We start from the raw sequence: 25,934 nt of genomic DNA, 5'->3' as shown, positions 1-25,934 counted from the left end.
AATGCATATCTGAAAAATAGCATCTTGCCCCCTTCTAGAGTGAATTTAGAACAATGAATCTAGACTGATCTGTTCGCTAGGGGCTCCCCCAGCAGTGTACCCTCCTTGAGATGACTTTGTTCCTAGTGTCATTTGAAAGGGCCTTCCAGTTTGCTCAGTTGGAAAGTGTTACAGAGTTTTAAAGGGTGAGCTGGAAGGCTCTCAGCTGGCACTTTCTGAATCCCTCTGAGGAAAATGTTGGCAAACTCTCCACTCTGCCTGAACTCTTTTTATAAATGGAGAAGCCAGGAGTTGGGAAACCACCACACAAAGTGAGGTCGAACCCTCTGCGGAAACGTGTCATTATCTTAGTTAAGACAGTGGACTATTTTATGGTACTATGATGGTATGGACCCCCTCCCACCCTTTGATGTGTTGATGTTTCAGAAAGCCCTTCAGTTCATCTTCCTGCTACCAAAAATAGAAGTGTGTAGGGCAGCAATTTACAGTGTATTTCTGTTTTTAACTGGAGAGCCTTTTTTTTCCCCACGAGATGCACATGGCTTTTAGTTTCCTTCTTTGACAACTTAAATGAAGAAGGCAGTGCTTGAGTGCTTTATTCAACAGGTGTCCCACCTTCTAAGGAAAGTCGACTTTTTTCACTCCTGTCTCCTCCCCTTCCGTATTTCAGAGAACAAGTTTCCACGGTAAGGAGGAGGAGCTTGCCATTGATTTCTTCTCATGTTTGTTGCCATCTGTCTCACTTGCGTTTCAGTCTGACGAGAAACCCAAGGTGAATGTGCCATGGAGCTCAAGAGGTTTCCATGCTCCTGAGCTGTCTGACTGCAGAGCCTGTAGCCACTTCTGCCTAGTCCCCAGAGAAGCCTGGAGATGGAGAAGAACCCAACAGAGCATGTTGGTGTGGGGTTCTTTATCCTTTCATCGCTGCACTGCCACACACTCAGGTCAAGCAGGGACGTCGTTCCTAGCTCTGTCCACATTGTGCAGCCCATGCTTGGTGCTTCTAGCCTTCTGGGGTCTCCCTTTATGGACGAATTCCAAGGGAATAGGTTAAGATTGCCATCAAGTGGCTGTTCTTGGTAGTGGATGTTGACATCCCTGCTGGCCGATTTCTTAGCCCCTCTGTGAGAACCTCTGTGCAAGGGATTGCCTGTCCTTTTGTCGGGGTAGGCAGAGCTCAGGACATCTCTGAGATGAACGCAAGCTGGGCCTTCTCGTGTGTGCTCTGTAAAACTGAAGGCAGGCTGGGTTGTCCCTGGAGCTGTGAATACAGACCATCAGAGATTTCCTGGAGAGAATGGATGGGCATCTACCCTCCTGCCGGCTAGGGTCCAGTAGGCCACAGTCCTCCAGCTCTGCTAGTGGAAATTGTTGAAGGATCAGACTGTCATCCCGATAAGTATAGCCCAGGGTCCCACCAAGGGTTCAAAGACCCATCAAACTTGATACCATCATTCTGTTTGGTTTGTTTATTGTTTTCCATCTCAGAAAGTGGGATACTACTTTTTTGTTTTTTGTTTTTCCCCAGACATGGTATTCTTACGATTAATGCAGTTGATTTATTTCAGGTTCTTAGTGCCTGGAAGAATGTAAACATTTAAAACGGTGATCATTACTGAGGTTGTAGATATACATTACCCCATGACTTCCTATTTGTGCTGTAGGTTTGTCATGAAGCAGGACACCTAAGGAACGGTTTCCAAGTTGCTTTGCCTCCTTCCTAGGTTCTGAATCCCAGTGTCTTGTAATTAGGCCTCACCCTAGGACTTGGCAAGCGAGCCGAGAGCGCTGTGGCTCTGACAGGCATAGAAGGAAGGATTGCCTCTCTAGTTTTGCCCAGCAAGGCATCCTCAGTGGTATTGGTGAAAGCTGCCCTGTAGGCATAGTTGGTGTTAGGTTTGTATAGGAGGGGTACCCCACCCCTAGCAGGGCACAGAGTATTGGATTCTGAAGTCTCTGAGGAGTCCTAGCAGAGAGTTTCAGAGCCAGCATGTGGTATGTAATGGAGGCTAGATCTGTGCCAGCTGGGTCAGCGGGGAGGCCTGAGACAGACAGAGGGAAGAAAGTGACTGTGGGAGAGCATGTGATGGGGACAAGCTCTAAGTTAGGGTCAACAAAAGAAAATTCTTAAGGCCTATCTATTTTAGGCAGCTTTTTAGAAATGATAAAGGCTGTGTTATGCAACCATTCACTTTGCAATCTGTCAAATCATATTAAACCAGAATTCCTGGACTGTAGCCATCTCAAGCAATATTGAATGCATCAAAAATTTGATATGTTGGAATGGGCACTGACATTGGATCGTAATTCTAGTTCTACCAGTAACTGGGTGTCTGTGAGCAAATGATGCCTTCACTGGCATCCTCCTTATGTAAAACAAAACACTAGATCTCTTGGTCCCATTTGGTGTTGTTTCAGTGGTGAGTGGCATGGGGAAGTTGAAGGCATGCTCCTGCTCTCCCACTTTGCTGACTCTCTCATGCTTTGGGGTCAGGGAAGCATTTGCATGATTTTGCAGAATTTGGAGGGAAGCGAATGAGAAGTATTGTGGAGGAAATGTGCCCTTCATAGCTACTGACCCTCTCCTTTGGTGTGTAGAGGCACCAATACAGTGATCTCAGAGTGGTGTGTGTGTGTCTGGAGGTGGCAAAATGTGAGTCCAACTCGGCCTAGGTTTTAGTGGCACTTTGTCCAGAGTGTTAGTTGATGATTGCTGTCCTTCCTTTACTGGCAAGCCACAGTAAGGTGGCCTAAAACCATTTCTAATAAAAATCACCCTTTGGGATATTCGTTTGTATACGAAGTTTTTCCTACAGTTTTTAGTTTTCTGAGTAAGCCTGTGGCTCTTTAACAGTTCCAGTCTCTATTTCCCCTTCTCCCCTCCCCTGCAAGCTGGACTGATTACCACCTCGAGCCATCTGCTGCTGAATTTAAGGTGATTTGTCAGCCTGCTGCTGCATTTGCCCCCTGAAAAGGATTCACCTTCTGTCTGACTTGCCCAGTTTATGGGGGAGGTGGTGAGGAGGGGGTTCTAAACTTGTAACAGGGGACAGCAGAGGGATGAGGGTCTGCTGCAGACATGACGGCAGACATGTTGGTCAGCATGGTCAGCAGTATAGGTCATTGCTACCCAGCAGAACTTTGTGTGATGTTGGAAACATTCTGTGTCGGTGTTGTCCTATATAGTAGCCACTAGCTGCCTGTGCTGCTCGAACTTTTGGAGCTTTGCTGTCGTGATTGAGAGACTTTTCTTTTAAGACAGGGTCTCGATCTTCGCTCATTGTAACCTCCACCTCCCAGGTTCAGGCAATTCTCATGCCTCAGCCTCCCAAGTAGCGAGGGTTACAGGCGCCCACCATCACGACCAGCTAATTTTTGTATTTGTGGTAGAGATGCGGTTTCACCATGTTGGCCAGACTGGTCTCGAACTCCTGACCTCAAGTGATCTGCCCACCTCGGCCTCCCAAAGTGCTGGGATTGTAGGCGTGAGCCACCATGCCTGGCCAACAGACTGAATTTTGCGTTTGATTTGGTTTTGGTTAATGTAAAATTAAAAAGGCATGCGTGGATAGAGGCTCTCAAGTCAATGTCACCATAGAGACAGGAGAAGCATGAAATGGTGGTGAAATTCTTCCCGTGTATCCCTATGCTCTGTTTGCTCTGGCTTTTGGCAGGAAGTCTTTCTGGGTATTCTTTCAACTCTCCTCATGGTGTGTTATGTAGACAGTTCTGACAAAGTTAAAAACAATTGATATTTCACTCAAATGCCTTTTAGTCTTTTGGGCAATGTTAGAATATGTTTTCCCATGGTATCCATGCCACTATATTGAGAATATAGTAAACTACAACCTAGCAATTTATTGCTGAGTTCAAAATTATCTTTGTCTACCTTTGTCATTTACCTTATCTAGGTTTTCCCTTAGCTCCATGTAAATAATGTTGGTAGCTCCATCTCATTTCCATCATTGAGTAATTCTCTTGTGATTGACTCTACTTCTGTGCTGTTGACACAGCCAGTTTCCCTGTGATACCATGTAAATTTTAAAATTTCCTTTCAGCATATTACTAAAGAAAGTCATCTGAATTGTGGAAAAATTCAAGATTTCAGAAAACTGTAAAGATTGCCACTGGAGAGAATACCATAAATGGTGTTCCATATTTATCACAGCACTTGGGTTATTTCTGGTCTTCTCCATGATGTATGAAGCTTTTAAGGAAAATGCCAGGAAGAATATACACGAAATTGTTAACAGTGATTACTGGTATATTGGGACTTGGATGACTTCACTGCGTAAATAAGAGGAGGAGGATTCTAGGTAGTTTTGACATTTATTTAAATGTTTAGTAACAGAATGAGGTTATGTTAGCAGGATATAAAAGGCACATATTTTGAGAAAGACACAAAACTGCTTTAGTTACAGAAACAAAATCAGCCTGCAAACAAAGAAACAAAAATTGGAAAATTGAAATTAATAAAGTCCTAAATATCTAGAAAACATCATATGTGTAGATTTCTGTGTGTTATATTCAGTGCTCGTGAAATTATATTTCATCTCAGAATCTGAAGATGAGGTCTTCTACTTCCTAGGAATTTCTCATTTTAACCAGTGAGTGTTGAGATATCATAATTCATTGTAAATTATATGAGCTATTTCTAGTCTAATAATTTCAGACATAAGGAGATGAAGAGTTCTTTGACACATTTGCCTTTCCCAGAGAACGTTGAATGTTAGGTGCGTTGTACGTAGCGTGGGGCTTCCCAGATGAGAGCACCTCAGGCTTACGCAGCCCTGGATTGGCCCTGAGACACCGCTTACTCTTCAGCAGCATAAATGCCTTGCAGCATTGTGAGTTATTGAGATAAGCAAGGCCAATGCAGTGGCTCATGCTCGTAATCCCAGCACTTTGTGAGGCTGGGGTGCCTCGGGAGGATTGCTTCAGGCCTGGGCAACATAGCGAAACACCATCTCCACAAAAAATATAAAAAATTAGCTGGGTGTGGTGGCGCCTCCCTGTATGTAGTACAGCTACTTGGGAGGCTGAGGTGGGAGGATTGGTTGAGCCCGGAAGGTCGACGCTATAGTGAACCTAGATCGCGCTACTGGACTGCAGCCTGGGACACAGAGCAAGACCCTGGCTCAAAACAAAACAAAAGATGATCATGACTAAATCTTCTTCTTGAAGGAACCTGACAGTTGAGTAAATGTTACCTTCGTACCTTTTGAAATTATATTGGAATAGCACCTGTCAAATGGAAAGAGGAGCAGACGCTGTCTAGGCAGAGGAGAGAATAGTCAGAAAAGGGCATGTGCAAAGGCCTTAAAGCTCCAAGGGTCAAGTAATAGAGAGAATGTGTCAGCTGCCGCACATGCAGGACTCAACCCGGCTACCCCAGTGGCTTCATGCAGTAATTCAGAACCAAAGCATTGCTGATTGGTCTATTGCATGGCTCAGGAAACCGATGTAGAATAATTCTTTTTTTTTTTTTTGAAATGGACATAGAATTTAAACCAGTCAAAGACAAAATAATCAAAACAAGCTACATTTAAATTTTCGCTTCTGTCGTTAATTTGTTGTATTAACCAACAAACTATTAGAAGCAAATCGTTGCTTCTGTCATTGGTTTGTTAGTATTAATTTCTAGAAATTACCGGATTACAGATTTGTTAGCCTCCATTTCCAAGTTGCTCTTTTATCAGTTAATCACACTAGCAGCACATGAGAGTACTAGTTTTGTCAGAGTCAGAAATTTGAAAAGGTGATTACTTACTCTTCAGTTTTGACCTATCAGCCTTTTGTTTCAGTGCTTTTTTTTGGGGCGGAGGGGATGGAATTTTTGCTCTTGTTGCCCAGGCTGGAGTGCAATGGTGCGATCTCGGCTCACTGCAACCTCCAGGAGTCCTGAGTAGTTGGGACTACAGGCACACACCACCTTGCCCAGCTAATTTTTTTGTATTTTTAGTAGAGATGAGGTTTCATCATGTTAGCCAGCATGGTCTCGATCTCCTGACCATGTGATCCGCCTGCCTCGGCCTCCCAAAGTGCTGGGATTACAGGTGTGAGCCACCATGCTCGGCCTAATTTTGTATTTTTAGTAGAGATGGGATTTCTCCATATTGGTCGGGCTAGTGTCTAACTCCCGACCTCAAGTGATCTGCCCACATCAACCTCCCAAAGTGCTGGGATTCCAGGTGTGAGCCACCGCTCCCAGTTCTTTTTTTGAGACTGATTCTCGCTCTGTCGCCAGGCTGGAGTGCAGTGGCGAGATCTCAGCTCACTGCAGTGTCCACCTCTTGGCTTCAAGTGATTGCCCTGCCTCAGCCTCCTGAGTAGCTGGGACTACAGGCATGCACCACCATCCCTGGCTAATTGTTTGTATTTAAGTAGAGACAGGGTTTCACCATGTTGGCCAGGATGGTCTTGATCTCCTGACCTTGTGATCCACCTGCCTTGGCCTCCGTAAGTGTTGGGATTACAGGCGTGAGCCACTGTGCCTGGCTTCAGTGCTTTTAATATATACAGTTTTCCTTTCTTCACTATTCCTAAGTAGGTAAACAGCTTTTTTTGTGATTCTGGTTCAATTTTACTTTATACTATTAAGTAATGTTTTCAAAATATTCTGAAAAAGGTTGATCATCTTGTTTGACTTGGCATTATTTCTGTGTTCACCTTTTAAAATTCATTAACTGGATCACCTTCAAATATGTTAAGTACATTTTATTATGTGTTTCTTTTTCCAACCAAAAAGCCAACAATATATATTGAACCAAAATTTGGGTATTTTATTACCATAGAAGCTTATGAATGCATGTAGGTAGTCCTATATGTTTAGTGTTTCACAAACCCTTTTACTTGTGTAATTAATGCCCCCAACACCAGTGTTGTCCTTATTTCCATTTAACAGGTGAGGAAACTGAGGCAGAGAGAAGTCTTATGATTTTTCGTAATCATTCTTAATCATAGCCGTGTGTGCTGTGATCCACTGAGGTTTTTAGTGCAAGGTGTTTATCAAATAAGTCAATGTTTTTTAATTTAAAAAATTCATGGAGAATACAGTAGTTCTCCCATATCCACGGGTGATACATTTCAGTACCCTCAGTGGATGCGTGAAACTGTCGCTGTTACCAAACCCTATATATGCTGTGTTTTTTCCTATACATAAATACTGTACAGTGCAGATCATTCACGTCTGGGCAGGATAGTTCAGGGTTTCAGCATGCTACACGAAATGGTGTGCAATTTAAAACTTATGAATTGTTTATTTTGGGGATTTTTAAATTTAATATTCTCAGACCTTGGTTGACCATGGCTGACTGAAACCTTGGAAATGTAAAACGCAGATAAGGAGGGCTACAGTGTTGTCTGAATTTGAATGACTACATTAATTGTAGTATTAACAACCTGGTTAGTTTCACAAGTTTGCATACTGTCACCCAGTCCAGGTCACCCTACTATGTTCTTGTAATTATTGGTATTATTTTATAATTGTACAGTGTGGCCTTGTCATGTTGGCTATCGGGCCAGCCACATGCGTTACAGAGTTCAGCACTGTTGGTGTTTCAGGAATTACCAAGCTTTCTTGGAAAGCGTTCAAGTCAGACTCTGTGTGTACCTAATTCTGGTTGGTATAGTGCCAGCATATTAACTTTTATTTAAATAAAATTCCAACAAGTAATATTTATTATTACTATACTGCTGCCATAGAATGCCCACACTTTAATGTTTTTGAAAGTCAAATATTAGCACAGTAGATCACCTTTCTGCATTGACTTCTATCACACCCTGTGTGATATGGTCAATACTACATAATTTCATCCAAATAATACAGAAATATCATTACAAATACATGGCTAATGCTGTGTGACTATTAAAATTCTATATTATGTGAAATTATCTGGCACCATAATCTTGTACTCTCTTCTATCACACGACAGTCCACACCACCCTACCCCTCTTTTGTAATTAGTAGTTTTGGGGAAATTATTAATTGTATGGTACTGAAATACCTAGGCACCAACTGGGGTTGGTCTTGGGGTTGAGGTGATAATTAGGTGGATGGCAGCCATGAACCTAGTTAGCTGCATAGAATTTCTGTGAATATGAGATCCCTTCTGAAAATTCTGACTTCTCCTGAATTAGAGGTCTCTCTTGTGACATGTTATAGAAGGTCTTTAAACATTTTGAGATTACAGTGGTGACATTACTGGGGCAAAATCAAAAGTTGACACCTGCTTTGGAAACTGATTTGCCATTCATCTTGTAAATTTGAACATTTGCATATCCAAGGATATCTACCACTTCCATTCCCACATATCTAAGAGAAACTCTAGTGCATGATTTCCAGGAGACTTGCAGAGAGGACTTGCAGTATGGTTCATGATAGCAATAAACTAGAAGCACCTTAGATGCCCTTGGACATGAGAATCATGGTGGAATACCCACCATTCATCGGTTGTGTAGTAGTATGACTACTCCATTTGTATAATAATGAGATTATAAGAGATATAAGCAAGGTTGTGGATAGATCTTAGTAACTTGATGTTGAGTTGGAAAAAGCCCAAGTCCCATTGGAACTGTTTTGTAAAGTTTATAATCAAATGCAGTGAAACAAAGTGCTATTTATATATGTTTATGTTATAATATTAAAAAGTTAGCACATAGGCAAGGCTTTAGGTTATGTTTGAGTAGTTGGGTTTGGCTGCGGGTTCACAGATACTCTTTATATCCTTCAAAATTAAAGTGGACTGATTGTCCAGAGGACTTTCGTTGAAGATTTATGACTTGCTCTGATATTCCACTATTGAAACTTAGATGGTGGTGCCTTCGTCCTATTAATGAACATGGATGGAGCAAAGAAAAGTTCTTCCCCAGTCTTTCCACCCTCTCCTCTTTCTTATCTTGAAGTATTTCAAGTTGTGTTGTTACGCCTAAATGGAATCTATTTCTTAGTGTTATTCTTGGCCTTCCAGAGGATGCTGTAAGTCTAATATGGTAGTTTGCATGTTTCTTCTTTACTAGGGAACCAACATTTCATCTAAACAGGCTAAAACTTACGGGTGTTCACAACGGAGAGTTTTGTTAAGTCTCCTTCCCGGCCAGACAGACACAGAACTGACTTGCATGTACTGTATTTTAGGAAATATTGCCTGCATGATCGGGAAGTAATGATGATGGGTAGGCTTTTCTTATTTCTTAAAATTTAAATACCTGTTTCTCTTTAGTTGACTAGAAGAGAAGGAAGCAGTGGAGATAGGAAAGGGGCAGATAGCGTTTATTACTGCTGATACCTGTGTGCACTCTCAGTGTGTGAGTGACAGAACTAGGGGTGTTCAGGAAAACCACTAATCATACATGATTCTGAAACTTCATTTCTGGCCAACTGTTTATGTCTCAGGGTTTCTACGTTTCTTACTAACCTTGCTAAGAATTAGCATACATCAGAATATCTGCCTCAGGTCTCCTTTCCAGTTCTCTGCTCTGGGTGCTGTTGATCACTGAAGGAGCCAAAAGACGTGTCCCAGTAGAAGGAAGAGGAAAAGGGCCGAATAGTCATCCCCTGAATGTCCTTTAATTGATTCTGTATGACTTATGCTGCAGTGGGATGCATGCCAAACACTTGTTCACTGTTAACAGGAACATGCTGCACTGTAGAGCACTAAATAAGGGTCTGCTCTGGGGACTCACCTTGGGGGCTCCCCTGGGAACCATTGGAGAGCAACTCTTTTCCAGCCCTCTATGTTCTATAGGGAGTTGTGTATTGAGGTGACCCCACCCCTTCTTCCCCAGTGCCACTGGATTCTCGGATAGCCTCCTGTCTGTTGAGACATAGGAGCTAGCTCTGTGACCTTTGCTAAGAGACAAACTTGTTTTTAGCCACAGCTTCATCATCTGTTAAGTGGGGGAATTGTAGTAGAGTATCTCTGAGGCCCTATGTGTAATTCTGATTTTAAAGTGGTGGATATCAGCTAGACACTAAGGAGGACCATATTCTACCTTCCTGATGTCTGTGTGTGTGTGTGTGTGTGTGTGTGTGTGTTTGTATATGTATATGTATATATATTGATGTTTATACATTTTTGATGTAAGAAGTTCTGGCGTGTACATGAGCTTTAATGATTTACAAAACAAGAGTTGGCCATTGTGGAGAGAATATCCAATTGGCCTTGATTGCTTGCTAGCCTGGGTGACTTCACTCCTGAGCAAAGTTGACATCTACCTTCAGGATTTTTGTGAGGTATAAATAAGTTACTGTGTGTGTAGTATGAGAACCCAGAAGGGCCTAGTTAGATGGTTCAACAACTAGGAAACAAGAAGCTGGAAGTATTAGTAAGGCATGTTTCCAGTTCCTCTGAATGCATCTCAGGAAAACTTCCAGTGCTATGTGGGCTTGGCCACCGTCTTCCTCCCCTTGGAAGGGCATGAAGAGAGGCGTGTGGTAGTGTTGAGAGCATGTGTTTTGGACATTATCATTGCTGGTTGAAGTTCAAAGGCTTCAAGAGAATTGACTTTAAAAATCAAAAAGCTATAACATATGAAAGGAGATGTGTACTCCAGTTGTCTGAGGCCAGGGAGCTGGCCAGCCCTCAGTTGGATTCCTGCCTTTTTCACCCCTCCCAGCAGCTGCCAGACCACAGAGCCGGTTCTGTGAAAGATCCTCAAGAAACAATGAGAGAAAACAGCTTCTGTTTGATTAGATTAGATCAATTTATGTGCCTCAGGGAGGGGCCTGCGCAGGGCAGGGGGAGGGGTGCCCCTGTGTTGTTGGTGGGGGCAGCGGTGGCCCATGCGGTCACTTCATAAGTAATGAGGCTCCGTGGAAGCTGGAATTGGAGGGAGGGGGGAGGCGGGCTGGAGGAGGAGCATGTGGAAGGAGATTTCTGCAGTCTGTCTGGAGAGCTGCCCAGGTTTCCCAGCCAAAAAAACAAATAAAAATAAATAAAAGGCAAGTGCTGAATGACACAGATTATGATATTAAAAAGGGATGCCATTGAAACTGCGCCCTGGAGCCCGCTGTCCTTGGGGGTGGGGTGTGCTTGGCAATGGGGTGGGGGCATCTGACCGGCTGGGGACACAAAAGTGTGCACAATTAAACTGTGAATGTCCCCCTCCCCCCCATATGTCAGAAATTCTGTACTTCGGATTTGTCTGCATTGCAGGTTGGGGAAATGGCAGGATGAAAAGCTAGTGGCTCTTTTCCTTTTTCTCATTTTAATTTATCAGGGTAGGGGGAGCCAGCCGGAGACCCCTCCTCTTTGGTGTTCGATTCCCTCCCATGCACATAAATAACCTTCTCTCCTGGCTGCCTCCCCTCCCCCTCGGCCCCATTGCTGTTCTGGCCGTCCTATTGCCGCGCGGAATCTGCACTGCCGCTTGCTTATTACGTACAGGGGAGGATTGTTGACAAGTGCTCCGGAGCCTGCCTCACTGCGCTCTTCCTCCCTCCCTCCCTCTGTCCTTCTTCCTCTCTGTCTCTCTGCAATGATCCGGCTCTGAGGATGGCTGCTCCACGGGTCTGTCAGGTGCAGTTTTTGGTGGCTTATCTTGAGGAACCTGGGATAGAAGGTCTGTTCCTATAAATAAAAGACAAACCAAATAGCTCTAGATTTGTTTCAGGCTGGTATGGCTTTTGTTGGAGAAATAGGCCTTTGTGGGTTTCCCTGCTGGGGTCCTGATTAAATCCATTGTGGATGGCAAGGTGCTATATATATATGAGAGACTATGTAAAAAGTGTTGCGATTTGCTTAATATTAATATTCTTTTAGCTTTGATATCCTCCCTAGGGGCAATGGTGGCTCCTGCAAAGGCACTGTGGAAATTTACAAGAGAGAATTAATGTCGCTCTTAAAGCATTAAGCTCTGTTGACCATTTTGGCCAAATCTGCAGTTTCAGTCAGGCTTGTATGAATTTAGACATTTCTCTGGAGACTGAATGCCATCCAGCTATAGCTGGTCCCTTTTATTTTATTTCCAATTTATTTGATCATTTCCCAGCATTTAAAAATAAATGTTTGATTAAAGTTAATTAGTTCATCCTCACCATAGCTCTGGTTTCCTTCATAAACAGCATGTTTGCTTTCATTTCCATTAATCCTTTCTTTTTCTACCTCCATCTTCTTTCCTTGAAAGATGGAGGAAACTGAGGCATGCAAATAGATCCTGAGATCTGAAGTGATTCTAGATTGAGACCTAAAAGCTTTAAACTTCTAGTGCTCTTGATTCTTCTCCCGAATTTCATGCATTAATTCATGTCTGTGTTACTGTCTGTAAACACAGATGATTTTGAGGAACCTTCAATGTTTGGTGCCTCAAATCTTAGCAGATTCCATAGCCACATTCCTATAGTGATGCTTTCTGTACTGCTTCCATGCATTATATTTCAGTAGTGGAAAGAATGCTTCTCTGGTAGGCAGTAGGCCTTTCTAAAGTTATTTGTTGTCAGCAGGTTTTTTGTTTTTTTACTTTGAATGGACTACTTAATCCTTTCTGAATATATTCATCTGAAAAGTGGGAGGGCAGTTGATTTCTTGATATGTGAGTGAGGTAATAAGGAAACTGGGTAACTACTGTCCCTCCTAGTCATGCTACAAAGAAAACAGAACTTAGAACTTCCAAGAGATTCCTTTTATCTTAGGGAATGAAGGCAGCCCAGAGAGGTTTCAGGGCAAAGGGTGTGGCTGTTTATTTATGTACAAATTATGGTGTCAATCAGGACACAAAGTTTGTGGACCTTTGCCCGTTTATCATTACAGATTAGTACACAAACCGATAACTTTATGGCACTTGTCGATTGAGTAAAAGCAGCAGCTTTGCCTGTCATTGGAGAGCCTGGCTCAGATTGGATAGCTGGTTTCTTTTGGTACCTTACATTTGTGGGATAAAGATGATAGGAAGCTTTAGAGACCTAAATACATACACACTTGTAATTACTTGAAGGCAGAAGAGTATCATTAGCTATCTGTGAACGTGCTGTGTTCATGGACATCTCCCTTTGAGGAGTGCAAATTCTGTGAGATGAGAAATCAGATTTGGGCCTGTCAGTTTATCTGAACACAGGACTTTCCACATGTTGGGCTCATTTATCTGTCTTAGAAAAAATTCTCAAAAAACAAAAAAAATGCCCTTGTATTGCCGTCTCCTTCTTGGAACTGAGTTCCCTTGCTCTGCAGTGGTGCCATTGTTCTGCCGCTCATGGTTACACACCAGCCTAAGTCCACTGTTGCCTTGAGTCAGTTTCCTTCTGTAGGCAGCTTTTGACCTTGGAGGTGGTCAGTTGTGGGCCCTCTGTGGTGTGGAATTCTTTTCTTGAGCTGATGGAAGCTTGAGTTGCATATCCTAGGGGATTCCAGGGGTTTATGTTGTGGTGGGTATTTATAACTAGGGTGTCTGGTGGGTGTGTGTTTGACTGTGTTGTCAGTGTAAAATTAAAAGGGCATTGAGATGAAGTGTGGACCCAGAGAAGTTACGGCCTGGGATAGAGTAGCCATGGCATTGGACACAAAACTAGAACTGCTGATTGTAGAGCATCGTGGGTGTTTATAATTCAGTCATTATTATTATTCTAGGTTCTGCACTTGTTCTGATTGTTATAAAGGTCATATTAAGGATGAAGAAGGAGTGAAGAGGGGAAGAGAATAGGGAGGATGAGCTCTTGCCCCAAAGAACTAAAAGGGAGTTGTGCCAAAATGAGCAGTACATTATGTTCACAGTGGTGATCATCAGAGTTTAAATAGCTTCTGGGCTGGTTGGGAAATCTTTCCTGAAGATTGCGGCTCTTTGTTTTTGTGAGAGGTTTTGTGTTGAATAAAGTTAAACTGTCAGCCTTGTCTGTTTTTATTTATTTTCGTTGGAGCCTCTTAGTGAGCAGTGTTTTCTGTCCCCCTGGGATTGTTGGTTAGGATGTGCGAAGGGGAGATCTTTTGTCTTTTGGTGGTTCTCAATCGTTTGGGGTCTAGGTAGCCAGAATAGGGCCCATTCTAGTAGTAGCAGTGTTCTGCTTACCTCTTCCTCGGAGCAAATAGGACATGTCTGCTAGGCTTGTTCTTTGTAGCTCAAGGCATTTATTGCCTTCTGGGGCCCAGGGTCCCATCTTTCCCAAAGGCAGTCATTTACTTGGTTCTGGAATAGGAAAAAAAAGGATGGAGTCAGGCATTTTTCTTACCTACCCAGTGACCCAACTTTTCCATGTTAATAATGACCACCGTGTCAGGTCTTGGTATCTAACACTTTCTCAAAATACTGTGCATGCAAGAGAGGTATAGATTGTTGAAGGTGTGTCCAGGTATAGATTCTGTGAGATTGTTGATTTACAAACCAGTATTTACATCTGTTTTTGCAGGGGTTAAACGTAACAAATATGTCCCCTGTGTCCACCCATTCATCCTCCCCATTCCTGCCTCCAAATCTTAGGACTGTTTTAAGGGGTGATGGGTGGGGTGTTTTTGGATTGTCTTTTCTTGACTGGAATGGGAAATCTCCATAGCTGATTTGATAGTAGACAAAGGGGAGCCCTAGTCGGCTCAGGGGCTGGTCTCATGAGGGAAAGGGATAATTATTTTCCATAAGCCGAGGTATGAAACCACTTTCATTTGCGCCTCGTTGACCACAAGTGTGCCACCGACATCCTGCCTCGTGACTGGCATTTGTTCTCAGCCACACCAGTGTGTTGATCTGGTGAGCATGTCAGTGGACAAGCCTGGGCTGTGCTCTGCAGACCCTGTGCCCTCTCGCCCCTCTCCCTGGAGCTCTGTGCTCCACTGGAAGCTTCACATACTGACCTGCATGTGTACAGTGGTGGGCAAACTCCATGTTCATACTGACCATGCCAAGCAGGCGCAAAGCCAAATCCGCCCTGGCATCGGAATCCCTACCCTGCTTAAAAAGCAATTCATTTTTTTTTCTCTTTGCAAAACCTGAGTGAACATAACATTTATTTTTCACTATCAATGGCAGCAAACCATGCATTCTGATGACCTCAGAGAGGGCCCTACCTCAGCCATAGGGGCTGCTTTTATAATTTTTCTATCAACTTAAAGCGCTGCAAATACACACACACACACACACACACACACACACACACACAAATTACTGCTGAAAATGAAAGCTCTTTGGATGCTTGACTGTTTGATATGTAATGTGATAACCTTGTCTCACAGTGACAGGGTGACAGACGGCATTGGCTCTATGATACAGAATTACCTTTTGTGCATCTTTTCTACAACAAAGCTACATACATTGACTCACCCTAATATGCTAATGACTTTGGTGTGCTCCAGATGTTTTAGAAGCCCTGGAAGAGCCTCAAAGCCCTCCTTGTTTTTCCTTTCTTTTTAACCCTTCTTTTGGCATTGCTTTTGTGGAATAGAGCCATTGGCTTTTCCTTTGGTTTTCTATTGTCATGTATGTGTAGCTATTGAGAGAGGACCGGTAAAACTTCTTTGTGTCTAAAACATCATAAAATGATAGAGGCTACATGCTCTAGCCCCTCCCCCCCTTTTTTTTTCAGATATTAGAAAAGAATTGTCTTCTGTCCATACATTTGTGTTCCAAAATCTGTCGTTCTCTTCGGTTGCTTTCGAAGTTCCTTCAGCTAAAGGAATCTTTGGCCTAATTTGTGTTTCAGTTTTCCCAACACCCATCATATAAGGCAAGAGGGAGATGGCCATACACTAGTATCTCCAGTTTCCAAGAACAACAGGAATTCCTATTCCATTTTGATGCTGCTGTTCCAGACTCAGAAAGAAGCCTGTTTTGTTGTATTGTTTTTTGCGGTCTTTTCATTTCTTGCTAATTTGGGAGATGGGGTGAAAAGCTCCTGAGTGTGCAGAGCTGCTGATGGCAGGGTTCTGTTGTGTTCAATTTCTTTAGAGTTCTCGGCTGCACAAATGGACACTGCCTTGTGGCTAAATGGTCTTGGATCCCAGACGCACTTCTTCCGTCAGCTGATGGTGACTAGCTGAGGTTGCAGGCACAGTAACCAAGCCGCCTTTACTGCAATGATTTATAATTTTCAGCTCATATTTATTGCTTTTGTGAAAGACAATAGACATGGTTTAATTTAAGTTCAACCTACTGAATATTAATAGAGGAGAACAAATGCTAATGGGATAGACTGAATCTTTGGGCCATTCATTCAATTTCCCCTGTTTAACCTCCTCTCCCCAACAAAGGTTTGTATTGGTCGGGGTGGGGGAGGGGGTTGGAAAAATAAAAACGGTTTGAGTGTGTGAAGGAGGGGATGCCATTTCATTATTTCTCGTTGACTAAAAATAATAATTTTAACAATTGGTGGCAGGGCTTTGTTAGGGGAAAGAAAAGGCAGCACATTAGCTTGGCTAATGTTGTAATAATGACTCTGTTGCCCTGTGGCATCGTATTCCGTCTTGCTGACCTGGCCCTCCTGGATTGGGCAGGCTGTATAACTGGGCTTTGAACATTCAAAATGAAATGTTGTAGCCAGTACAGTGGAGATTGATTGGGGCGGTTGGTGGGGGGGTGGGGGTGGGGTTAGATAAAGAAAAAGCCCAGGTTTATTCAACCATGTAGGCTGTCTGACTATAAATAAATGTAAATGTTTTCTGGACTGCTATATACAGAATGGAAGTACTCAAATTGCAAAAGTTGATCATGTGCAGAACAAAGTCAGTCTTACGCCTTCATAAGGGCCAGTAAAATCTATGGTCCTGGCCAGGCATGGTGGCTCATGTATGTAATCCTAGCACTTTGGGAGGCTGAGGCAGGCGGATCACAAGTTCAAGAGATCAAGACCATCCTGGCCGACATGGTGAAACCCTGTCTCTACTAAAAATACAAAAATTAGCTGAGCATGGTAACGAACGCCTGTAGTCTCAGCTACTCAAGAGGCTGAGGCAGGAGTATCGCTTGAACCCAGGAGGCGGAGGTTGTAGTGAGCCAAGATTGTGACACTGCACTCCAGCCTTGTGACAGAGTGAGACTCTGTCTCAAGGGGAAAACAACAACAACAAAACCAGAACACACAATAAAAAAACCTATGGCCCTTTAGTTTGTATAAAGGCAGTTCCTTATGTATGGGCCCCATTTTATGAATCTGGAACGAGAATGTGATTCAGGAAACCCCATGTCTTCTCTAGTTCAGATACTCATTGCAATCCTCAGAATGGTGGAAAACTCGGAGTTCTCTGAAGATTTAGTTTGATGAGGGCCTGGAACAATGGAGTCAGTACTTTGATTTCTTTTTGCTCAGTCATGCCTTATCAGAGTAGCCTTATCTGTTTTGCATTTTGTGCACATAAAATCGTTTAATATTCCTAGGTATTTTTCATGTGTAAAATCTCTTCGTAAAATTACCCCTAATTTTTACTTAGGCAGTTGATTTGCAGGGTGAGAGGGTAGTTGGGGAGAGCATTATACGTCTCTTTACATTTATGCTTCTTAGACATGCACATTTTTTCCAACCTGTTCCTTTTTTGAGTCTCTGTTTGCCACGTTAGCTGATTCTTGTAACTCTGTGACATTTTGCAGGCAAGCGTCTTTTTTTTTTTTTTCCTGCAAAATTATTGGTAAAAGGTACATGAGGCCATGTGTGGTTTTCACTCCTGTAATTCTAACACTTTGGGAGGTTGAAACAGGAGAGGATTACTTGAACCCAGGAGTTTGAGACCAGCCTTGGCAACAAAGCAAGACCCCATGTATTAAAAAGAAAGAAAGAAAGAAAGAAAGAAAATTAGTGGGGCGTGGTGGTGCACACTTGTAGTCCCAGCCAGTCGGGAGGCTGAGATAGGAGGACTGCTTGAGCCTAGGAGGCTGAGGCTGTTGTGAGCATGTCACTACCCTCTAGCATAGGTGACAGAGCAAGACCTTGTCCCTCCGCCCCCACTGCCCCCCCCCCCCCCCCAAAAAAAAAAAAAACAACCCAGAGCAGCCAAAGCAGCATCAGTGTCACCTGGGAATGTGTTAGAACAGGAGACACTTGGGGGGGTGATTCACATGCATGCTCAAGTTTGAGAAGCACTTCTCTTTACAGTCATCCAGATTCTTTTGACAGCAAAGCTGTCAACAAAAAGCTTAACTTTTTTACAGTAGTCCACTGCTAAATCATTTGTTCAGTCATTCTTTCATACATTCACCTCTTATTCAGCTAAGACTTCAGCTGCTGGTATGTACCAAAGGGTATAGGAGCCTTTCCCAGTCTTCCTGAGCTGCGCCTAGTCCTTGTTTAGTTTCTTTTTGATACCCGTATAGCTCTTCTTCCTCCTTGTCCTCTTCGTCCATCACCGCTACCTGTTTTCAGGCTTACTGCAAATCCCAACTTTCTTGTTCTTGTTTTGGTATTGCAAGCTTGCCGGCTGGCTCCATTGGCTCACTCTCCTCTCCAGCACTTTCTTTTCTTCACTTACTACTGAGTGATACATATGATACATACATATGTTTGTCTGTCTCTCTTAATTTTAGATTTTGATTAACCTGTATCCCCAGTGCCCTGGCATATGGTATTTGTTAAGCAAATGGATGGATAAATTCAGAATTGATCCCTTTTTTGCTTTCTGTGCTTTATTCTCCATTATGTTATACATGTGTCTGCAGTCTCAGCTGAGGCAGGAGGATTTCTTGAGCCCAGGATGTCAAGTCTGCAGTAAGCTATGATTGTGCCACTGCCCTCCAGCCTGGGCAACAGAGTGAGACCCTGTCTTAAAAGCAAAAAGAAAAATTTGAACTCAACTAAGACGATACATATGTATGATATCCATCCTCTTTTTTTCCTTCTAAATTTTACATCTGGGTCTTTAACCAGCATTTTTATTTTCAGTTTTCTATCCGTTTTCTCTGTGATAATTTATCCATCTTCTCTTTTTACAGATAAGATAAATATCTTCCTTGGCCAACTCTAATCTTGGTTAAATGTCGCCTGTATCCTAATTGGGTGGGGGAGGGGATCCCCCCTCGCACAGTGATACTTGTAATGTGTTCTAACTTAGTGCCCATCAGTAAAGATACGATTTACACTACATATGTAATTTTAGTTTCTGTAGTCACACTCAAAAGTACGTGAAATCAATGTTAATATATTTGATTTAATCTAATCCAAAATATTTCCACAATTCATATAACATTATCAATGACATGTTACGTTCTGATATTAAATTACAATTAAGTAAAATTAAAATGTATTTCCTCTTCCACACTAGGCATATTTCAGGTGCTCAGTAGCTGCACATGGCTAGTGCCTACTGTAATGGAGAACATGGCTTCAGTCTCTGAAACACTGGCCACGCTTTTATCCTTGGATTCTTAGATTTCTATACAGTTGTCTCCTTTTGCCCTCACAGTGCAAACTCCCAGCATTTTCTTTGGGGGTTTTTATACATTTCTATTTCTGTATTGTAGTCACAACTCTTAAAGCCTCATTAGTTGAAGTAAATAACCATGTGTTTTATTTTCAACCTTATGTTATCACTCATACTCTGAAATGATGTAAAAATAGATAACTGGGGAAATGCAAGCAGAAACAAGCTAGGTCCCAGGGCTTTGTTGATGTGTACTATGTTCATTCACAGTGTTTATATATTTTTTTAATCAAATACATAGAACACTGTGTTCTATATAGTGTTTAGTACAATTAACAGAAGTCACTTTCTGAGATACTTCAGTCACAAAGACTTAATACAGAGGAATGAAGTGTGCATAAAATTGGTGGAAGGACTAGAGCAAAAATCAAGGGGCCACTCTGTATTTTTGGCTTCTAGATCAATCCTCACAAAACTGCAGATGCTGTGCTAGCAGTGCTGTTACTGCCCAGCTCTGGTTGCCTTCGAGGGTGGTGGCTAGACAGTGGACAGCGGGTCTAGTCGCTGTGGACATGAGTATCAGTGGAAGCTTCTTGTTGGCAGAACCTACATTGATGTAAGGGACTCTGAGGCTATTTTATTCTCCCGTTTCCCTATAGTGTGACCTTAGTGCTGGTTAAAATACTTCCATATCAGTTACTACATAGCTGCTTTTTAGTCCCCCGAGGGCCCGCAGCTTCTTTCCACATTTTGGTTACTAAAAGCACATTCATGGGCACCAAGACTCCCCTGCTTAGCATCTGCTATCATAGAGAATCCTTATCCTTTGAGATGATCAAAGGCAAATCTGGTTACAATCTAATCTTATAGATGGCTATGAAGGAAAACAAGTGCAGTAGGATTTCTAGTTAATATCTGAGATGTGGCTGCAAAGATAAGGCTGCCTTTTCTTGTGTGGCAGGTACTGGTTCCTGCAGGCAATTCCAGAAAGGATTTCAGTATCTGTAGAGTCAATATTGACCATTTCAACAGTGACTAGTTTGATAACAGATACTCCTTTCTTCCTTTCAACCCTTTAGCCGCAAAAGATGTTTATGTACTCTTTAAAAACGAATCCTCAAGCATAGCATTACAACTCCAAATTTCTGGTCGGATTTCTTACTGCTGAAATTGTTTCCCTCTTAGGCATTTCACTCTCTTTAAAGGTGTCACATAGAATGAGGTTTTGCTTTTCTCCACCCATTCAAAAGAGATGTGTGCTTTTCAGTTCTCTTGTGTCCACATTCTTGTCTGTCTTCACCAGCGTTGTGTAGGGTTGACTGTGGTAAAGTGCTGCCTCCTGATGTGATGTATTTAAGTGTTTGTCCCCTTTTCTCACCTGTAGGGCTCCTTGGTAATGACCAGTCTAAGGGATTAGGACCAGCATCAGAACAGTCAGAGAATGAAAAGGACGATGCATCCCAAGTGTCCTCCACTAGCAACGATGTTAGTTCTTCAGATTTTGAAGAAGGGCCGTCGAGGAAAAGGTTAGTACCCAAGGCTGCAAATATTGGTACCTTTAACCAGGGACTGCAAACTCAGGTGCCAGTTCTCGCCACATGATAATGTGAGCGCACTCACCCAATCTTTTGATTTTCATAGAGGAGCTAGAATTACGAGGTTTCGTAACAAATGTCCTGCTTTCTAAGTGTTGTCTAATAATTATAATTAAAAATGGGAAAAAAAAGTACTCTGGACTGAACAACACGTGTTCTTGCTGGCACAGTTAGGCAAAGAGTTGCCAGCTTGTAATGCTTGTCTTAACTGTTCATTTTAATTGATTCTTAGCAGCCGTCATCTTGAGGAATATATATATTAGGTGATGTTTTGCCACTTCTGAAAAGAGATCTTTCTAAAAATTTGAAGAAGTAAATGTGGTGTTTCTGAGACATTTTTTCCTTGTCAGGAAAGCTGAAATTACACTGTGTATTTTTAATCCCTTGCTGTTTAACCAAGTTCCAAGTTAGTAGCTGTGGAATTGGTGCTTAAAACTTAGAACAGCAGTTATTTTTATGTGGCTTTCCTAAATAAGCTTAAGATAGTTTGGTAAGGAAGTTGGCTTTAGTAGTTTGATAAGAGTTTGTGGTTTCATGGTCAAACAGTGGCAGTGACATTTTATAATGCTTTTACTTGGGTGTTTTTGAAACCCTTTGCCTAGTATCTACCGTACTTCATACCTGTTATTTCCTTTTTTTCCCCTCTTAGAATTTATATTTCCCTTTGTTCTCTTTATGTTTACCTGGATGACTAGCTTCATGACTTTTTCTTAGAATTTGTTAGTTTCAGAGATTGAAGGAAAAGGAAAAAAAAAAAAAACCCTTGTCTGCCCGTCTCTGTCTACTCATTCTGGAGAATTTACTTTTCAGAAACAATCTACGTGTGTCTATCTAAAGAAGAACAGAGTAGAGTGAAAAATTAAGAGAAAAGGACAAGATTAGCCATGTGTAGATATTTAAAATTCCTGTTTTCAGGTCTGAAATTTGAGATGCATAGCTCAAAGTCTTTATTTTCTCCATCACGAGGTGTCGTCTTTTAAATAGCCTTTTAACTACATTGAATCTGTATGCTTCTCTCATTTTCTCTTCATCCTCAGCACTTTGTCTTAGAAGATGTCATAAGATTCGTTATTAGTATAGTTAGGATCTTCCCGTGTGCTGAGCTTTGTATGTCACTCCTTTAAAAAGAGTGTCTCAGTGATGAACCTGTTATATTACAGATATTCCATAACAAACATTCCCCATTCCAGTTTAAAACATGAATTATCACAAGAGAGTGATTTTAAGGATGTGTAAAAAATTGTGTCAGTAAATATATTGGAATGTGTGATAATATTATCCATGCCTCCAACTTGGGCATCTGGCATGCATCTGGCATCAACTTTCATCTCCATTTGAGGAGCAGAATTCTCTGAGTCTGGGCACCTACCCTTTAGCTCTGTGGCTGGCCATCACCCTCACTTCTGTCTGAGAGCTGGTCAGCATCCAGGTGCAGTGATGTGTGTTGTAGGCTTCATTCTTAAGGAGGGACTCTGTCCCTAACTCATTGTGATTCTCTCAGAAGATAGTGCTGCTAGCTTTCTCTTTGTATCAGACCACAGTGTCATGTGGCACCTGAGTGCAAAGCAGTCATTTAACTGGAATTTTTTAGGGTAGTAGAAAAGAGAAACTCTTTTCAGAGTTGGCTGAAGGAAAACTTAGCCCTGGCAAATCCTTTTTAATTATTCTTGTGTCAATTATCTTACTGAATTAAGGATTCATTGCAACCTGCTAACTTGGTTTTGGTCTCATGAAGGTTTTATGTGGATTAAGGTTTGATAGGCTTGAGTAGATTTTGAGGATGGTCTGGGGCACTCTTGATTATAGGAGAAAGATTTTGTAGCCTTCAAATATGTAGTGTCATTAGGGTATACATTTATTTTTTGTGGGGGTTGAGGGAGATAAGAGTCTTGCTCTGTCACCCAGGCTGGAGTGCAGTGGTGCGATCTCAGCTCACTGCAATCTTTGCCTCTTGGATTCAAGCGATTCTCATGCCTCAGCCTCCTGAGTAGCTGGAATTACAGGCACACACCACCGTACCTGGCTAATTTTTGTATTTTTAGTAGAGATGGGGTTTTGCCATGTTGGCCAGGCTGGCCTTGAACTCCCGGCCTCAAGTGATCCACTCACCTCCGAAAGTGCTGGGATTATAAGCGTGAGCCATCACACCCGGGCAGGGCATGCATTTCTTGTGGTGTTGCAGGGTATGTAGCAAGCATAAAATGGTAACTTAAAACTTAAGGCCTTAAAGCACTCCTTTGTTTTGATCTTTCAGTATTTAGTGGATTGGGATGAACCCTGCCTTCAAAAGCAGAGTAAATGACTTGGGACCTGAATTTCCAGAGCTTGGGTTGAAACTGTTGAAACTGTAATACATAACCTGTCTTCAACTCACATACAGAATGACTTTTCTAATAGGGTAATGGAATGTGCTGACTCTGAAGATGAGAACTTGAGTCTAAAGTAACTACCTATAATGGCTATTTTAAAATAGCATTAGTGGATTGTTGAACAGATGCTAATTTTTACTTGTGAGTTTAAAATTTCCTAAACATTATACATGGGAAGAGTTTTTTTTTTTTCCCCCTCACTCTTGTTGACCAGGCTGGAGTGCAGTGGCGCGATCTCACCACAAACTCCACCTCCCGGGTTCAAGGGATTCTCCTGCTTCAGCCTTCGAGTAGCTGGGATTGCAGGCATGTGCCACCATGCCTGGCTAATTTTGTAGTTTTAGTAGATGCAGGGTTTCTCCATGTTGATCAGGCTGGTCTCAAACTCCTTACTTCAGGTGACCCACCCACCTCGGCCTCCCAAAGTGTTGGGATTACAGGTGTGAGCCACTGTGCCCAGCAGGGAAGAACTTTTAAGATTGACCATTTGCATTCTCTTTTGGCCTTTAGACTTTGTAAGAGAAAATACTGATTCTTAAAAATTCATATTGTTGTAGTTTGTTTCGTGTTGCTATAACAGAATAGCTGAGATTGGGTAACTTTAAAAATACAGAAATTTATTGGCTTATGTTTCTGGAGGCTTGGTATTCAAAGACTGAGGGACTGCATCTGGTGAGAGCCTTCTTGCTGCATTATAACTTGGCAAGAGAGCAGAAGAAAGTGCTAAGCTTGGTTTGTGTGTTTTTTTTTTTTTTTTTTTTAAAGTTTAGTTTTTAAAGAGATGGGGTCTGGCTCTGTTACCCAGGCTGGAATGTAGTGGTGTGGTCATAACTTACTGTGTTCTCTAATGTCTGGGCTGAAGGGATCCTTGTGCCCCAGACTCCTGAGTAGCTGGGACTGCAGTCAGTCACATGCCTCCACGCCTGTCTAAGCTTGCATTTATAACAAACCCACTCCCTAGATAGTGACATTATTCCATTCACGAGGGCAGATCCCTCATGATGTAATCACTTCTTAAGATCTCACCCTCTTAGCACTGTTGAATTGGAGATTAAGTTTCCAACATTTGAGCTTTGGGGGGCCACATTCAAATCATACGACAGGGTCATAATTTATGGACGTGCTTTGGAAAGAGCATTTTCTCTTTTATTTTTTAGAATGATACGAATTGCTAGTTAGCTATTCTTGTACATTTAATTACTCCTACTCTACACATCCTTTTTTTGTGCATGATTTTAGAATCATCAGCAAAATATATGCCTTTTGTCTACAGTAGGGTGATGGGGAAAGGGGAGAAGACTGAGAGGGATTTTATGTGCTTGACTTCCTTCTTACGGAAAATAAAAATCTATGGTGAAGACTGATGCTAGCCTCAGTTCCAACCTTTTCCAGTCTGCTTTTCCAACCTGTACCTTGAAGCAATTACATTTTTCTGATGATGCTAATAACTTGTTTTAATTCTTCAGTTAAAACATCCGTGTATTTACTAAGTGTTATTTTTCTGCAGAAAACCCCCCGAGTCAGATATTGCTGTATTTACTGCCAGTGCCTTTACTTGACACTGGGGATCTATCTTCTTAGTGATAGAAACCAGTGGAGTCCAGAGTTCTTTAGGGTTTTGGAGTTTTCTCGTTTCTGATTCTCTTCCTCAGAGTTTTTCTTTATAGAGGCAACTATAACAACAACAACAACAAAAAACTCAAAACCAAAACTGGTATATTTTTACCTAGCCATCGAAAGGTCATCTGAGGTGCTTGTTGACAAAAGGAAAAGCCAGCCCGCTTCAGAATCTCTCTGCTGTGTTTGTGGAAAGGGCAGCCCAAGAAAAGATGACCGGAGAGATTCTGTGCTGGTTGGACCCTGAAGGCTGAGTCTTGTTTTTAGTTCTGGATGTTGTTTTTCTTTTTCTTTTGATCATTGTGGTAGGTGAGGTTGTTTTTTTAATGCTATATTTACATAGTTTATAATTTATATTGTTTAGAATGGAACCATTACAGAGACTTTCATCCTGTTCTGAATGTGAAGGCGGCCCTGCCTATCTCTCTCATGTTGCCCTTTTGTTCCACTCAGTTCTTCTTGTAAAGTGTGTGTTTGCCGCATCAGTCTCTCAGTATGTGTAGAAACCGGAATGGACGGAGTTTGGTCGTTCGGGTGTGGACTAGTGGTCAGAAACTCTTTGGAAGGATGGTTATGGAGATGAGGATGATTTGTTTGAGGAATGAAAAGATAAAGTGCAATGAATTTGGTGATGGCATTTTTTAGATGTAAGTAAATACGAGATCTGAAATATATGATTCAAAAAAGAGGTCATCTGAGTTGGCCACTAAAATAGAGAGCAAGATTAACTGTTTGTATTTTATCTGTGCGTGAGTGGGGGGAAGAGGGTAGAAAAATTTCAAGAGAATGGTGATTCTTAAGTGGGTCTTATGGAGACTATGGTGCAGCATAAAGAGTATATAGACTGAGGCCGGGCTGTGTGACTTATCAGTGTATCTTGAACGTTTACTTGTTGTGTAAATCAACAGGTCTTACATAATACAGATTATATAATATAATATGTCTGGGCCTTAGTTCTCTCATCTGAAATATTTGAATCACAGTAGTAACTGCCTGATGGTGTTTTGTGACCTGAAGAAATTAATTCTTGAAGAGAATTTTGGTGTATTGGTCAGGTGCAGTGGCTCACACCTATAACCCCAGCACTTCGG

At 42.1% G+C, this 25,934-nt stretch overlaps 1 protein-coding gene across 7 annotated transcripts in view; it reads left to right on the top strand.

Moving 5' to 3' along the window:
• JARID2 (jumonji and AT-rich interaction domain containing 2) overlaps positions 1-25,934 on the top strand; it is a 280,808-nt gene that overhangs the window by 145,702 nt on the left and 109,172 nt on the right. For 4 of the 7 annotated variants that reach the window (XM_078000932.1, XM_015135588.3, XM_078000933.1 and 1 more), the window contains one exon: positions 20,647-20,788. The exons of the other annotated variants lie outside the window; for them this stretch is intronic. In XM_078000932.1, coding sequence (XP_077857058.1) covers positions 20,647-20,788 — 142 coding nt within the window. The remainder of the gene's footprint in view (positions 1-20,646; positions 20,789-25,934) is intronic. 7 annotated transcript variants of the gene reach the window in all.

This window comes from Macaca mulatta, chromosome 4, assembly GCF_049350105.2.
Source record: "Macaca mulatta isolate MMU2019108-1 chromosome 4, T2T-MMU8v2.0, whole genome shotgun sequence".
Taxonomy (NCBI): Eukaryota; Metazoa; Chordata; class Mammalia; order Primates; family Cercopithecidae; genus Macaca; species Macaca mulatta.
Note: the sequence above shows the minus strand (reverse complement) of the source record. Positions and strands in the feature narration are given on the sequence as shown.